At 39.2% G+C, this 16,135-nt stretch overlaps 1 protein-coding gene across 1 annotated transcript in view; it reads left to right on the top strand.

Annotated features, from left to right (window-relative positions):
• The first annotated feature begins 11,850 nt into the window (after positions 1 to 11,850).
• LOC102786075 (cadherin-4-like) overlaps positions 11,851 to 16,135 on the top strand; it is a 242,974-nt gene continuing 238,689 nt past the window's right edge. Inside the window, exons 1-2 of the mRNA XM_006796486.3 lie at positions 11,851 to 12,114; positions 13,356 to 13,467. Of these exons, the coding sequence (XP_006796549.2) occupies positions 12,058 to 12,114; positions 13,356 to 13,467 (169 nt within the window). The 5' untranslated portion in view covers positions 11,851 to 12,057. The remainder of the gene's footprint in view (positions 12,115 to 13,355; positions 13,468 to 16,135) is intronic.

Raw genomic sequence — 16,135 nt, 5'->3', positions numbered from 1 at the left:
GGAGAGCACAGCTGGGAGTAATTAGGCAGGACGAGACAAGGGAAGCAAAACTAGAAACATTAACATAGGACAGACTGTGAAAGTAAAACAGGAAACACACTGACGGAACTCAAGACATGTAAACTTAACAGACTGGGGAGACAGAACATAGGGACCTGAAACATGGAACAGAAAGGCACAGTAGACACAACATGAACATAACGACACCACAGGGGAAGAGTAAAACAAAATGCAGGAACACAGGACCTCTTTCAAAATAAAATGGGAAACATAATGAAACGCAAACATGACAACATAAGAAACACAGACATGAAGCACATGAAGGACAAGGGAGACTTAACAGCGTTTGGATACATAAGGGGAATCTAATAAACAAATAACTTAGATAACCTAATGAACAAAATAAACTCAAACTTAAAACGCTGGGTCAAAAGACCCAGGATCATGACAGGTGTATCATGAAATGGAAAATACAGCAAAGAAGACCCAGGACGGATGACTCTGTCCCAGTTTTGCAAGTTTGCTGCCATCAAATTTAAAACGAGCTGCTATTTTTTTCTTAAATTGGTGCATTTCTTTAAATTAAACATTTAATACATTTTCAATGTTATATTTTGAATAAAATATAGGTTTTTGAGATTTACAGATCACTGGATTCTTTTTTATTCACACTTCACACAACGTCCCAACTTTTTCAGAATTGGGATTGTATAATGCAATGGCTTGTCCACATGATTTATGAAATGCCTTGCAAAATTTGACTAAATTTAATATAGCAGGAGTTACAATTAATATTGTCCTTTTCGTACTACATCATTTTTTCCCTGTCAAATGGTGCCTTTTCATAAATGGCTGGCTGGGAAAAAATAAAATTATTATTGATAAATTTGAAAGTCCATCTCCCAAAGAAAAAGGTCAGTCCCTTTGAATAACCTCACATTCTTCCTAGGACAGTATGACCATAATTGCTCTGCATTGATTTTCATATATTTCCTTCAATGCAGACTAAGCTAGAACATGATGCATTACCTTCATATAATGGACAAAAGAATTACTTTTCATCTGACTTTGTAAAAAGGTCACTATTCTAAACATATGCAAATGTAGCACAGCTTGACCTGACACTAGTCAATGCTTTGTGTTTAATGGAAGTGTACAAACATGAAAAAAGTCTCGCTTTATTTCAAAGTAAAGATAAGTAGAGGATAAAGCGTGAACTACAGTCATAATAAAAAATGAAAGCACTGTCCGTTCCATATTCTGACCTGTGGTCTAGTTGGAGCAATGGCTAACATTGCCATGCACCGTGGAGATGTGTCAACAACTTGCAGGCCTGTATCTCCGTGTTTACAACCCAACATTAAAAAGTACAATGGCAATATTGCACTCGGTCGCCCCAATTCTACCCATGGGTGAAATTGCCTTTTCATAATTTCCATTATACTTGGTCTTTGAAAAATGGCTCTCACAATCTGCTGCAAGATAGAGGAAGTTATTTTTCTTTCGAAGTGTGTTTTGATGATGTGCTGTTTGATGGAGTGTCGCCACTCTGGTTTCAAAAATGCTGGTAACAGCGCTTTATTTATACGTTTCATTTCTATGCCAGGTGGAAGAGATGAATGAAGGATCTTATTGTGAAGAAACCTTGCATAGGGACACCTGAGCCCCATGATCTGTAAAAGAAGCGCAAAGAAGAACCTGTGCCAACTGATTAGTCTTTTGTAAAGAAAACTAAACCTGAATGCTCATTCAAAGTAACCATCTGTGTTTAAAATAATATATTTATATTTTTTTAAATGTCTTTGATTGACTGGCTTATTAATTAAGCTTTTTTTTTTTCTTCAAATAACTATGACCCACTATTGTGGCAACTGAATGAATTTAGCACATGCACCTAATTTATTTAAAAAGATTAGGTTTGAGATCCTGTGAGAGCCCAACTTTGAAAAGGCATCCTAGTGTATTATCTCGCCATTATTCCCCCCCTACCTTCACTATGAAAATACTTATGACCTGGTTTTTATTTATGCGAAGAAAAGGAAATAGTTCTTTTCATCAACGTATACTTTAATAGTGGTAGAAGGTTTTCAGTTTGTTGTGTTTAGTGTAAGCAAGTCGTAAAATCCTGGACTGACAACTGCATAGAGGTATGTGCCACTGGTGGTGAATGTCTTTTTAAATGCATACCAGCGCTGATAGAAACTTTAAAGTTAATGTAACTATATTTTTAACTTTTTGACATTTTTCAAATTCTTGAGAGTTTTCCTTCAGGGAACATTATCTTCCAAAATTCTCTTTAGTTTGAGGACTTATGTTAATTTAACTGTGTGAGAAATTCGATAAGATAGTAAAAAAAAAAAAAAAAAAAGAATTCCTGGCAAGGACATTTTAACGATGCTTCACAGGTCATAAAACGGTTAAAACTCTTCTACCAGAGAGCTGAAAGCTTTTTGGATGTCAACTGTGCTGCATGGGTGTTGCTCTGTGTACTGAGCTGAAGCAGTTTAGAGGATAGTAGTGTCTGCACATTGCAGAGCAGCCATATGTTCACATTTTGATTTGGACCTCCAGAGGGAGCGTGCTGAATAAATGAGAAATCCTTTGCTGTAGGTCTGTTGTCTGAGCTGTGTGAGATGGAAAAAAGAGTGACTGAGGTCATGTGGAAGGATAAACTCATGCGGTTGAGATCTCCCCCTGCTAAACACATTATGGTTTAAAGTCATCTACCAAAATCAGACAGCTAACATCTCCTCTTATTCTATACTGAGCTAGGGCTCAACTCTATTTCTGCAATTTGTGCTTGTAAGGCCAGGCCTGTTAGTCTAGTAAATGGGTTAACCGTTTGGCCAGTGGAAAGAAGCGAGGGTCAAGTGACGGTGGACCGCTTTCTCATTCCTGTTGGGAATTCTGTCACAGTGTTCCAGAGAGATGCGATTTAAGTGCTGAACGAGTCAGACGACCAGAGGCTTGGTATGAACCCCATAAGTCTGCCTCATTTAAAGGGGAATGGGGACTCGTTCACTGGGAATAGTTTAATAATTTAGTATGGCCTTAAACTAATCTATTTCAAGCACCCAGATGGTATTTATATTGAGCAAATGCTCAGATAATTGAATGGAATAATTTACTCACTACTGTTGCTCGGTGTCAGAGAATCCCCATGCTGAACCAACCCTGGAAAAGACATAAAGTGAAGCACTAAACCAAATCACCGGGAAAGTGTTTTCAGAAATAAATAGTCTGCTGTGAAATCAAAGAAATTGAAACACCATATTGAACAAAACAAAAATGTGGGTGCAGTCAGTCTATATCCATTGCTGCTGTTTTCCTCCGTGCATTTGGATTGGATTTAAATGATTTATTAGCGTATATATGTTGCAGGAAGTCAAGTGTGAACGCTTTTCTTTGTGTGGACTGGGTAGTTTTTAATCCCACTTGTCTTATAGTAGCTTTTGCTGGGGGACACTATAGGTTATTTGCTCCTATAGATGGGATTAGGAGCTCTCCTGACCCTTTAGTAAACGCGTGTTTCCACAAGAAAGACAGAAGGTAGGAAAATGATACTCATAAGCGAAAAACAGAAAGAAGGGAAAATGAGCGATTATAAGGATGAGACCAAAAAACAGAGAAATGGAGAAGTGGAAAAAAGGATAGAGGAAGAGAGGGATACAAAGAGACAGAAGGGGAGCGGGCAACTGCTGATTTTTAACAGGCGTGTCCCTCCATCTCTGATCAAAGCACCCCATCAGCCTTAGGGGCATCTCCACTGAGTGCCTCCCATAGCTGCTAAAAATTCTCCCTGCCGAATAATTTTAACACCTCTCCACTAGTCCTCACATATTTGTCCATTCATAGGCCATAGCTCATGCCTTCACATGAAAGCCCCTGTAGTTGTTTTCAAAGTTTTCACACAGGCAGCGATATATGATTGAGCTTTTATTAATAAAATAGAATGGGGCGTGATTTACAGTTGATACAGCTGTGATACAAGTTTCACACAAGACTGATACAAACTTTATAAGATTTCTATATATCTTTTCCATATGGGAAGCAAATAGTGATGGATTGGGAATTTCAAACGCTATAGATACTTGTGTATCTTAAATAATTAAAAGTAAATACTTTAAATTTACAGTTTCAAATATATAGCCTTGCCTATTTTGAGCTAACTCTTGACTCTTTTATGACTTTTTATGACTCATTTTGGCAGATGGGCAAATTTGAATGGCACAATTTCAAATTCTCCTGACAATTTTTTATTCTTTTTCCATGCATTTCACAGGCTGTAACACCCACCGCTCCACATTGTTCGCCTGACCACTTTGCAGCTGGCTTTCTGATCTCTGAATATCATAAGGTTCCATGCCACTGCTATGCCACTAGGGATATCAATCTGTATTTTCTTTCCACTGTGTCTCCATCAAAGATGGGAAATCAAACAATAGTATTCTGTCTTGCTCCAAGCCCAGAATTTCCTTGATCCCTGCCCGGGTCATTGTTCCAGAGCTGTCAGTGGGTCTTTGAATCTGTCATCAACCTTTGAGGGCCTTGCCTCCTGCGTCAGCTACTGGCAATACCACAGGATACTGGGGCTGACAGAGGGAAACCCCAGAGGCTGCATAATCCAGAAGGAATGATGGGATCATATCCTCATACCCCACAAAAATAAAATCCTCCCCCAAAAAATGTGTCAGCCATATTTTCTTACAAACTAGTACAGCGGGTGACAAGAGAATCTCTACGTCTTAAGAGACTATTCAGACTTACTGATGGCGCATAAAGAGAGAAAATTTTAACAGTTTTTATAAAGATTGTTACGACGCTCAGTGGGTTTACTTTTTACCCTTTGCACTTTAACTCACTCTCTTTTCTCAGTATAATTTGCATTAATGGGCTCGGAGTGAAGTGGAGACAAGAATACAAACGCGAAACCCAAACTGCAACCAAATCAGTTCACGGAGTGCCCGAGTCTCACACACACACACACACACACACACACACACAAAGAGATCCCTTCTGATTTTAGTGTAAGGGACATGTCTGGCATCCCAATGGCTAATGAAAGCATCATTATCAGGAGAGCACGATGACTGCCCCCCTTAGAATATGTGCACAGACAAGTAAGAGCAATGCCACCTGTCTTCCCTACTTTCTTTCATTGCTATTAGAACCAGCTGTTTGCTACTCCCCAGGCTTCAGTTTATTTGACTATTTTGAATACAGTATTAAAAGATGACATAATGAAGCACCCGATACTCAGCTTAGCGGCAATTCCCAATCTGAGTTTAACAGTATGATGCTGGTGTTTTTGAACAAATTCAAAATAGGCTCATATGATTGCATTTTCCATAGCTCCTGTCTGCTGACAAATTATGATAAGCACACGCCCTGTATTCATGCTAGACCCTTCTTTATTTAGAACTCAGTTTCTCAAGATACATTTTCTGAAACATCTGTTCATGTTTTAATGATCAACAGAAATTAAATTCTGTTTTAATCGAATAGTTTTTGCTGGTATTTATATGCTTTAAAGATGATTCTTAAATGAATCTCATGCAGTTCTTTTACCATCAAACTCGTAATAAATTTAAATTTAGATTTCCTGTCATCACTGTCAAATTGGATTCCTGCTGTCCAGAGCTGGAAAGGAAAACTGTGACACAATAGGTTTAAAAAAACAAAAACAAATTTCAGTTGCTTCTGAAATATCAAAAATGGCAAACTGAAGAATAATAACCCTGTCTGGATAATGGTCCATTAGCAGCATTATTTGTTTGTGCGTTTGAAACTCTGCTAAAGACATGTTGAAAAATGTCTGCTCCTAAACATCTACGGCAGAGAGTTTTAAATCATAATTTTAAAAAAAATCTTTGTGGGGGGTTTATAAATGCTACGGAAAAGGCTTGCAGTAGTGTACATACTGTTTACAATATATACTAACTAATCCATAAAAAATAAACCTTTGTGTTTCCCACATCCAGGAAAATGTGCCACATTTGTGTTATTGAATGCAGCTTTAAAAGAGCTTTGACTCAGCTTTAACTTGACAGCAAAATAAAACATTTTCATGCCTTTTTAGGGGAAGGGGGATGACGTTTTGGAAGACCCTTAATTTTAGAAAACTTTTCTACTCTGTTAAAAAACCAAAAGACACAGTCCCTGTTTCGAATTAGCATACAGATTGGTACTGGGGCATACTGAACAGAGCTTTAAAACAGCACAGGTGTAATAAATAATAATGTCAGAAACACTGGCTGGGTAAGGTCTTAGAAGTCTGCCTTCATGCTTGTTAAGCCCTAAATGTTACAGTTTCATTGTTAATTTTATTAGTTCCTCCTCCGTTTTAGCAGCCACATCAAATCAAAACACATCATGGAACTTTGCTGCGGACTCCCTACAGGTTATTTTCCTTTCATGCAGATAAAAACAAAGGAAGCTGTGTCAAAGCGAGGACTAACCCTCTCTCAGAAGCGCAGAAAAACAGCAAATGCCAACAGACAACCAACTAATGAGCGAGTGAGCTAATGCGACTATTATTTCGGCCAATATCCAATGCCAGTTTCTATGCCTTTAATTTGCTAGCTTAGATAGCCACTAACCTTAACTTGTTTGCCCAGCTAATGTTATCACAGTTTTGTCTGAGAATGAACTAGTTGTTGCTTCTTGGTATATTTGTATAATGTGTGGAGTAATACAATGCTCTATCTGTGCCAAGAGCTTTAAGCCTAGACCCTATTAAGGAACTGAGTGTATGTGGACGCACATGATGGACACAGATATAAACGATGTAGAAGTTAAACAACATTTACTGCAACTCGTGGACAGGAGCTTTAATGTTGCTAAGCGTTGGCTGGCAGATGACTGGGCCTGGTTGTAGATGGGCCGAGTAAAGAATGTGGCAGGCAGCGGGGCAAGCTGATGGCGTAAAGCTTAAAGCGGTACAGACAATCAAGGCTGCTGGTGACAGAATGAGTGTGGAGCTAAGCGAGGCAGACAGGTAGCTGGTGAAGAGGTTGTGGGCCTGAAGCACAGGGAGACGAGGAGTTATTTCTAATGGGCAAATTACACTACGAATGAACTTAACTGAATAAGAAGTGAGCATAGGCTTAGTAGAAGGCAGGAAAACTGAACAATCTGGCAAAAAATAAAAAGCTAAGGCACAGCACCTCAGTTAGCAGATACTTCTCAGAAGCTGAACCGACTGAAGTAGAACGATTGGAGTGTCATGCCCAGACAGAGGCACACATTAACTAGCAAAATCAATACTTGTCACACACTTTCAAGTTTATTGACATGATATCAAATTCACTTTAATAGCTACACATTGACCTGTCGGACTTTTTTCTTTTTATATAAATTGGACCATTGAGATAAAGCTGAAAAATGCAGTATGCCATCTCCAATACTATTTTAACAGTGTGTTTAAGTAGTGAAGTTCAACTTTTTTACTCCAGGCCATCCACACCTACATTCATTGTTATTCCTTTTAAAAAATCCCACAAAAAAATAAGGAAATACATCAGATATTTTAAAGCAAGTAAAGAAAGTTAATATTCGTGTGTGTAAAGTCTGCAATAAAAGATCATGCTGGTGATATATATTTTTTAAATACTATTGGCGTAAACAAAATCCATGTGCAATTCCTTTAGGCGTTACTTACTAGAAAATTTAGACTGGAAAACCACGGTTAAAGATTCCGACACATGGATATCATCATCAGCAAAAGATCATTGGTAGCTGGTCTTTTTGGGAAGGGGGAATACATCACCTACATGGGTGCTTTAATGAAATCATTTTTCATAACATCCTTGTTCTTGCCTACTGGAAGAAAAAAGAAGAGGGAGAAAAAGTAAATATACCATTTGCACCCAAATAATAATTTTGTTTGGTTTAAATGCCTTTCCTTTGAACAGTCTTCACAAAACTTGAAATAAACAAAGAACACAAAGAAAATAAAGGGGGAAAAGAATCAAAACAACTTCTCGTCCTCTAAAAAGAAGTGTGGTGGACACACTTCTTTTTAGAGGACGAGAAGTTGTTTTGCATGGAATGTATGAAAATCTTATAACATAATAACATAACTTATTTATATTACAGTGCAAAAGTATTGAGTAACCCGCTAATTTCTTTATATTTTTCAAGGAAAATGGGAGCAATGACTTATTGAAACATACCAAAATACATAAAAATAAAGTATATAAGGTGAGTTTGAATTTGTACAGGTCTGATGATCATGAATGTTTGGTATGATCACTTTTATTGTCCAACACACCCTTAACCCGCTTAGGCACGCTTTTTGCATTTCCTTTCAGTAGTCTTCAGAAATAATTCTCTCTTCTTTGGATGCTGGATGCCTTTTGTTCGGGTCTCAGTCAAGATGATCCCACACTGCTTCAGTGATGTTTATGTCCAGGCTCTGCACAGACCAATCAATGACTTATAGTGTATTTCTATCCAGGATCATTGTTGCATCCCCAACACCACTGGCTCCAATGCAGCCCCAAACAATGACTTAACCTCCACCATGTTTTACAGATAACTGTGGACCCTCACTGTTAAAACTTTCTCCAGACCTCCTCTGTAAATTCTGTAAATGTCAACCACATCCATACATATGATTGACAAATTTCAATCTTGGATTCATCATTTCATGAGAAAACTCTGAAATATCCTGAGAAAGCGTGGAGAACTATCGCTTAATTCCGACATAAATAAATAACTGATCAAAACTTTAGATCAAATATAGGACATCAGATACTTTATTGTCATTATACCATTGTTCATAGCATCACAATGAAATTAGGTCAAAGCTTACTAAAAAAGCCAAAAACCATTAGATAATATTCATATAGAATTCTTAAATAATGTAATAAAAAACATATCAAATACACAAAACCAGAAAAGATGACAGCCTCCATATTAAAATGACTGACAGACAAACTTTGATTCTTTAAAATGCAAAGTTCTTTTGGGCAACCCTGGGTCCTGGAATTCATATTGATATTAGTTTGATATATGCTATCCACATAAACATTCTAGTAGACCAAGAACACCAAGGAATGACAACAACACCCACTGATCCCCAGGCAGCACTCTGCACTCTGCCACACAATGAAAAATGCTCAGGAAAAGCTCTGAGAACATGCAGGTACTGGCCATGTCTTCAGCCTCCTCAGATCCAAATCCAACCAAGTGTGATAACAACCAAGTGTGGTAACAAACCTAATGCACACAGCTCAAAATCCAGGTCCCAGGGGATCCACTTCAAATATCCAGTTGCGACACACCACTGTTTTGGCAGCAAACCATATTAAGCAGGTATAATAATATACCAACAAAACTGCACAGTTTTCTCACATTGTTTCCTAGAAACTAGCTTAAAAATAACAACAACCATCATCATTATCAGCTTAATAATCATAAAACAATTAAGACATTTTTAAAGTATATTTTAAATATCTTTACAGCAAGTTTGATTGTTTCACCGGTGTCCTCTGACTAAAATGTTAAGGTCTCCCAGACTAACAGTGCAGAGTCCTGATTAATTGTTTTCATATTGAGCAGTTCTGCAGCACACCATTAACATCTAATGCCAACATTCAGCAACGATTCAAAAAGTAGTGTGTCCTCTAAAAGTAGAAAGTAAGTAAGTGGAGGTCACTGTGTTGGGTGGGCATGTAGCGTGACTTTCACGGGAGAGAAAACTCAGATCAACAAGTGCTGTGTTTCCACAGGCTCTGTTTAGCCTGTAATTGTGACCTCCTGGGCCGAGCTGCGAATACATCCTGCAACACCCTACCTGACATGTGACATGTTGCCATGCTGGTGACTAGAGAGAAAGTGCAGTTTCTAAATCTACTCTGTGTTTTACTCCCAAGTCCTTTAATAGTTTATAACTGAATGTCTGTAGTTCAAAGTTGAGCTCTTAGCAATTTGAAGTATTGGGTTTATTTATCAATTGTTTTAAAGCTATATCAGAACTTTTTGCAAATGCAAACTGAACAGTTCCTGCTGTTTGCCCTCGGCATCGGTGAACCAGCAGTAGGCTTGCCAGTGGTGGTATTCTTTAATAAAAAGTGGTGCACACAATAAGATATGGCTATATTGCATTTTGCTTTAGCTGATTAATTTTAAATATTGCAGAGAGGCCTTCTACCTGCTGTCCTGCACCATACTAGCATGACTCATTTCTTTCAAAACTGTCTGAATGGATGCTGAATATTGTTAGAACTGTGTATAAAGCTTATCCATATCTTAACACTGCATTAATCATAGTTTACATTGCATTGCTACAAAACCTCAGAGTTCTGTGTTGTTCTAATGCACATATACTAAATCCCTCTCTTGGACACAAAAACAACACAGCGACATAAAGAGAAAGTGAGACCTGCCAGTCACAGCATACCAGACAGACAGAAACCTTCAGCATATTACAAGAGCCATGAGGAATATAAAGGACTGTGGGTATGAATGTTCATCTTTGTGACAAAGGGACTGGGATGAGAGAGGTGGTAAAATGCGTACATTTTGCACAGAGGAAATTTGTTGAATACACTCTTGTACAGTTTGCACAGGGTTAGAACCTATTGGTCCACTAAGCAGATATGGAGACCAGTCTGCCAATTACAGACACCAGAATATAAAGGTCATTAGCAGCTCAAAAGGCCAGAAAGGCAGTCCATCCTCTGTATTATGATGGTTTTTTTTGTTCAGAAAGGTTTTCTGTAGCCACAAGAAACTGGTTGGGTACGTGTCCTGCTTATACTAATAGGCTGCAGGCAATAAGTTGACCCAGATTAATGGGGATGCAAGGTCCAGTTCTTGGACATAGGCTTGTCTGCCCTTTTTAGCTAGGAGACCTTTTTGGGGAGCAGGTGGGGGGCAGCACAGTTGAAGAAAAAAGAAGCTAGGTTCAGCTTTTGTGAGACATTTTGATTCACACTGAAAACCTTTTGAATAAACATTTGATTAACATTAACCTCGAGTTTTCTTTTGGTGAATTTTCTCTTTTATAGTCTCAGAAAAATTACTAGATTGGCTGAAAACAAAGGCTACATTTCTGGTGAGTTTGCCAAATGCCAGCCAGTATTGAAATTGTGTGAGCCTCAGAGTCTCATCCCGTAACTCCACATGTCAACAAAATGAAAAGTTCTGTTTAACATCTTTGAACTTCTGTACCCACATAAAGGATTTAAACCCCTCCAGGCCTCACTGTGGCAGATGAAGTCTTTACTTCAGATTATCACAAAAAAAAAAAAATCAATGTACATCTGTTAAGACATACCACAAACCTCGATACTATTCAAAGTAATCAGCAAAATGCATGACTAATGGTGTATTAATATAAATGGAAAGTATTTTGCTATTAAAACACCATCTGTTGAGTCATGTTAAAAAAATAGTCGCTTCGTTCTTCATTTCTTTCTTTCTTAACACACTTTTCTTAATACTTGTCCCGGTCACCTGGAGCTTTAAGTCGCCTATATGTCGCACAGGCTACCTTGTTTTAACCAACCCTGACCTACTCCATTTACTCAAACTACGCACATTCGTGCAACTGGTTAACTGGAGAAATCTATTAATGAACATATGTTAAAGCTACATGCTTGTAAAGCAATGCTGGAAGTTTGATGGCTGATGTTTGACGAGTTTGCCATATGTTTGGGCATACTGTTTCATCCGACCATAAAACTGCGACGCCTTCGCAATAGGACATGGATTTGAAATGTCGGGGTCCTCGGAAAGACGTTAGCAGTGCGGCTGTTTGATCCAAAGCGCCAACGAGTGTTTCTTTAAGTGCGTGTGTGGAGTTTTCCTGCACCGAGTGATAGGAGGGGTTGGAGAGTGACGCTGGCTGCGCCTTGGTGCTGAGCGGAGCGCTCACCTGCAGATGAGAGAGCCGGGGAAACTCGGGGCAGCACACTCACTAAGCGCGCAGAGGGACGTAACTAACAGTCTGACCGAGAAAGGGGGAATAATTTTTGGAAAAGAAAAATACGAACCGACCCTCTTTCTGGTTCTTTTGTCCGGGCAGCATTGAGTCGCTTCCTCGCCACGATGAGAACTGACTTCGCTCTGGTCCTGACAGCAGCCCTTCTGCTTGACACATTCTGGGTGAGATTTCTCATTTTTTACTAAAGCTTCTGATACAGCACATAAGCTCGAATAAAGTCATGCAGCCAGAAGGAAGCCGTGGTGTGTGTTGGTACAGCAGCGCGGGGCTCGCCGTTATCCCCCTACAAGTAGGCACGCTAATTGGTTCCCTAATGAATTTCAATGTATAAAAAGAAAAAAAGTAAGTCTCGAGCTCCGCTCCGTATAAGCCTTGTCATAATTTCTCTAAATCGCTGGCAGGTCATCATCATTTGTCATACACAACTTAAATCACGGCACAAGTTATTCACCCAAGGTGATACCTTTATTCTTTTCTCAAACTGACTTGGTCATGTCGCTTATTTAAGCTACAGCCCACCATCCCCTTAAGTTTCACTTGTCAAAAAAGCGATGCCTTTGCAAAAGTTAACTTTAAAGTTATGTAGTGTTTTTCAGCCTTTTTCGTCATTTCATGAATCCAGAATTAAGTCGGCAACAGTGGACTATTAACGGAGCTCCGAGTAGCTCCTAAATCTTTCTCTCTCCGCCGCCTCAGACGGAGGCAATTGCTCTCCTGCTATATGGATATCGGAAAAAGACTGAAAAAATGTTGTGCTCCTGCGGTATGCCCCCGCAGTGTGTTGAACCTCCATTCCTGTCCAGCCAATCTTGCTAGTGTGTGTGTGTGCGTGCGTGTGTGCGCGCGTGTGCGCGCGCGCGTGCATTTGCTTGTGTGCCACGGCTGTAGTGGGTCAGATCGTTTAATTTAAACAACAGTGAGCGCTAAACGCTGGGTGCAAAGTTGACTGCAGACCGTTTGATTAGTGCGCACAGGCGTGCTGCTCCCCCCTCATAGCCCTGGACCTCTCCGTTAGTACAAGACCCACAATAAGCAGGGAGACAATTATTCTGCATTCATGCAGGTTTCCTCTGTGCGCGTGCTGCCTGTGTGTGCGCGCGCGTGTGTCACTTAAGCCCGAGTACAATACTTTTAACTACATCTGTCCTCATTTTGTCTGGGGTGGTTTCTTCATGGAGCGACTAACACAGCACATTTTATCACTGACATTGGACTGTGTGACTATTTAATCAGCATTACACCTAGCCACGAGCAGAAACAGTTGATAAACTTGTTGAATTTATTTCTGCTAACTGTTCTTCTTTATGCTGCTTTTCTCCAAAGCTTGGAGCCAAAAATGAGGAAAGAAATCAATGGAATCCATGTTTATCGATGTCTTTAAATGTATTTTTTTTTCTTCCAGAGGAATAATGGGGTGCACGCTTCCAAAGGACCCTGCCAACCTGGCTTCTCACAAAGCTTCTACTCTGTGCTGATTTCAAGGGATGTACTGCAAGGTCAGGGCATACTTAAAGGTAAGCCCTTTAATTAGCAAGTCAGTTATTTTGCATTCTGTCAAGGCTAGAGAGAGGGTGAGCAAAAGACCTCACTGTTTGCACTGAAGGAAGTAAAAGGAGGTGTGTATGGTGATGTGTTTTCTTTCAGTGCTTGGCCACGTTGCTTTTAAGATTACCGAAGCACCACTTGTGCATTTGGAAAATTGTCGTAAAAGTGAAAATGTAAAAATAATCATTTTAGTCACATGGGTATGTACATGTGAAGCTCGGTGTGATGTCAGAAATTGCAAACTGGAGCAATTTTGTGCTCGTAATTACCCTGGTCTGTTGTTGCAGTGTGATGTTGTAAAAATATAACTCATGTAGAAGCACACATCCATGCATTTGTTTATATTTTATGCAATGATGCTGTAAATGTTTGCCTGTTACTTTTGGGTTATACCCGCTTGCATTTATTTTTGTGTTTTTGACCTTGTTCAGTGTCTTAAGAGTATTATCATCATCTTTATCGTCATTACAGTAATTTTTAGCACTATCATCTTCACACTCTGTCTTTCCCAAATGTATTTGTATTGTTCCAATTACACAATGAGCCAACCAAGTTTGAGGGCCCTATAGTGCAGGAAATGGAATCGACATCCTGTGTCTAATCTGGCACTGCTCCTGCCAATGTGGGCTAATTGCAATTCTCTATTGATTCCAATGGTTTTTTTTCTCATAGCTCAGCTAAGCTGTATTGTTTTGCTGTGGGCGCACAATAGCTCTTTTGTGGGTCGACTGTGTCTTCGGCAGCTGCGCGGTATATATTTCTCACTCTCCTTAGCTGTGAGAGACCTGCCGGGGATACAGCTGTCTAGACTCTCTTTCCTGAGTGTGCGCGTGCACAGACGCACACACACATACACCAGTGAAATTTTGATTTAAGGATATATAAAATGATACAGTACATTATATTTTGCTTGTTTTATGTTATCTGTCTATATGTGTTCATTGCTGGAGTGATATAAGAGTGAAAGAAGATATCAGCGTTTCATTAACTTCAGCATATTATATCTTGGCTGGGAGTGGGATTGAATGCGGGACATTGTCACTGGCAGTGAACTTGCTCTCAGTGTGGTAGTGATGTCTTCAGCCCAGCAGGGGGTGTCAACACAATCACAAACAATCACGGAATGAGCCATCACTGCTGCACAGAAGCCATTTATTTCACAGAGCATTATTTATCTAGTTTGGTCTCAGGTAGAGGAAATTGTCTCTCTTTCTCACTCTACACATAAACTAATCTTTAGTGGTCTAACATGGTTGCTTTCAGTGTTAGGAATTCATTTTACCACTAACAACAGAGGCCTAAGCATCATTTTCATGGCACTTTCCCTCCTAATGTAAACCATGCTAAAGTCAGGTTCGAGTGATCACAGCAAACCCATCATGATATCTGCTCATAAATCAGATTTATAGTTTATTTGCGAGGTTACTTTCAAGTCACACGGAAAGCACATTCTTAAAGTTTTGCATTCAATATTTTTCATCGGCGTTGCTTGAAATGTTCACAGCTGCCAGTGTCATCTTCATGTGTGTTTGAGAATACAGCTGCAGTGGTCAAGCAGACACACACACACATTTAGACAAGCGCACACTCATTCCATGTGATTTGCAGGACTCAGGCAGCTGATTTATAGCTGGTAAGGGTGTCACTGGAGGAAGGCAAGGGAGCAGCTCTGGAAAGACTTTAATAATAACATTATTTAACCCAAAACCGTCAGATAGGGGCAGAAGTAATGACACCCACTCAGGCACACATGCCTGAGTGGGTGTCTGTATATATATATATAAATAATTTGTGTGTGTGTGTGCTTGTGTGGGAGTCTAATCTCACTGGGGAGACTAATGGGGAGGACAGAACTGGGACCTTGACCGTGATGGGTAGAATGCCTGAGCCCACAGAGCAGGTCAGTAACCGGAGATGGAAGGTTTTACAGTTCATATTTTATCATTTTCAGTTACTCTGATGACCAAAATTTCCTAAAACAATGTTCAAGGCCACAGTGAAATCTCTTTGTAAAGTCAAAATGAAGTTTGTATGGAACCACGATATTCCAAAGTTTGTGGAATGTTATTTATTTATTTAATTTTTATATTGTGGTTTACATTTGACAAGAAAAATGTTATTGGCATGTTTATAGTCAGCCGTCAGCCATTTATATTTTCTTTCTTTTGGGTGGTGTTAGTTTGGTCACTTAGAGATTCTCAGTCCTCTTCTTTGTCTTCTTCATATTATTATTATTATTATTATTATTAGTAGTAGTAATATTGTTCTTGGTCTTTTTGGAACAATGGTGCTCATTTAGATCATCCTCTAAATATTCTGTGCATTGTGGCCAGCTGTTTCGCTGACAAGCACAATCTATCCAATAAACATTAAAAATAATTAATTCTGCACGCTGCATTGTTCTGGCTGTGGGAATTGATCTGCTCTTTATTTATCTGGAAACCCATGGCAGTTCCAAAGTTAATAGCTGAAACACACATTAAACAGCACACTGCATAATGGATTCTGATTGATTATAAGGCTGCTCTAAATGCAACACTTTTGAGGATTGTTATACATTTAACATGCACATATTAGCAGCACACTCAGTATTGATAATGGCAAATGCCATGTTTGTCTTTATAGTTATAGGAGGGG

The sequence above is a fragment of the Neolamprologus brichardi genome, chromosome 20 (genome assembly GCF_056152115.1).
Source record: "Neolamprologus brichardi isolate AB-2024 chromosome 20, ASM5615211v1, whole genome shotgun sequence".
Lineage (NCBI taxonomy): Eukaryota > Metazoa > Chordata > Actinopteri > Cichliformes > Cichlidae > Neolamprologus > Neolamprologus brichardi.
Note: the sequence above shows the minus strand (reverse complement) of the source record. Positions and strands in the feature narration are given on the sequence as shown.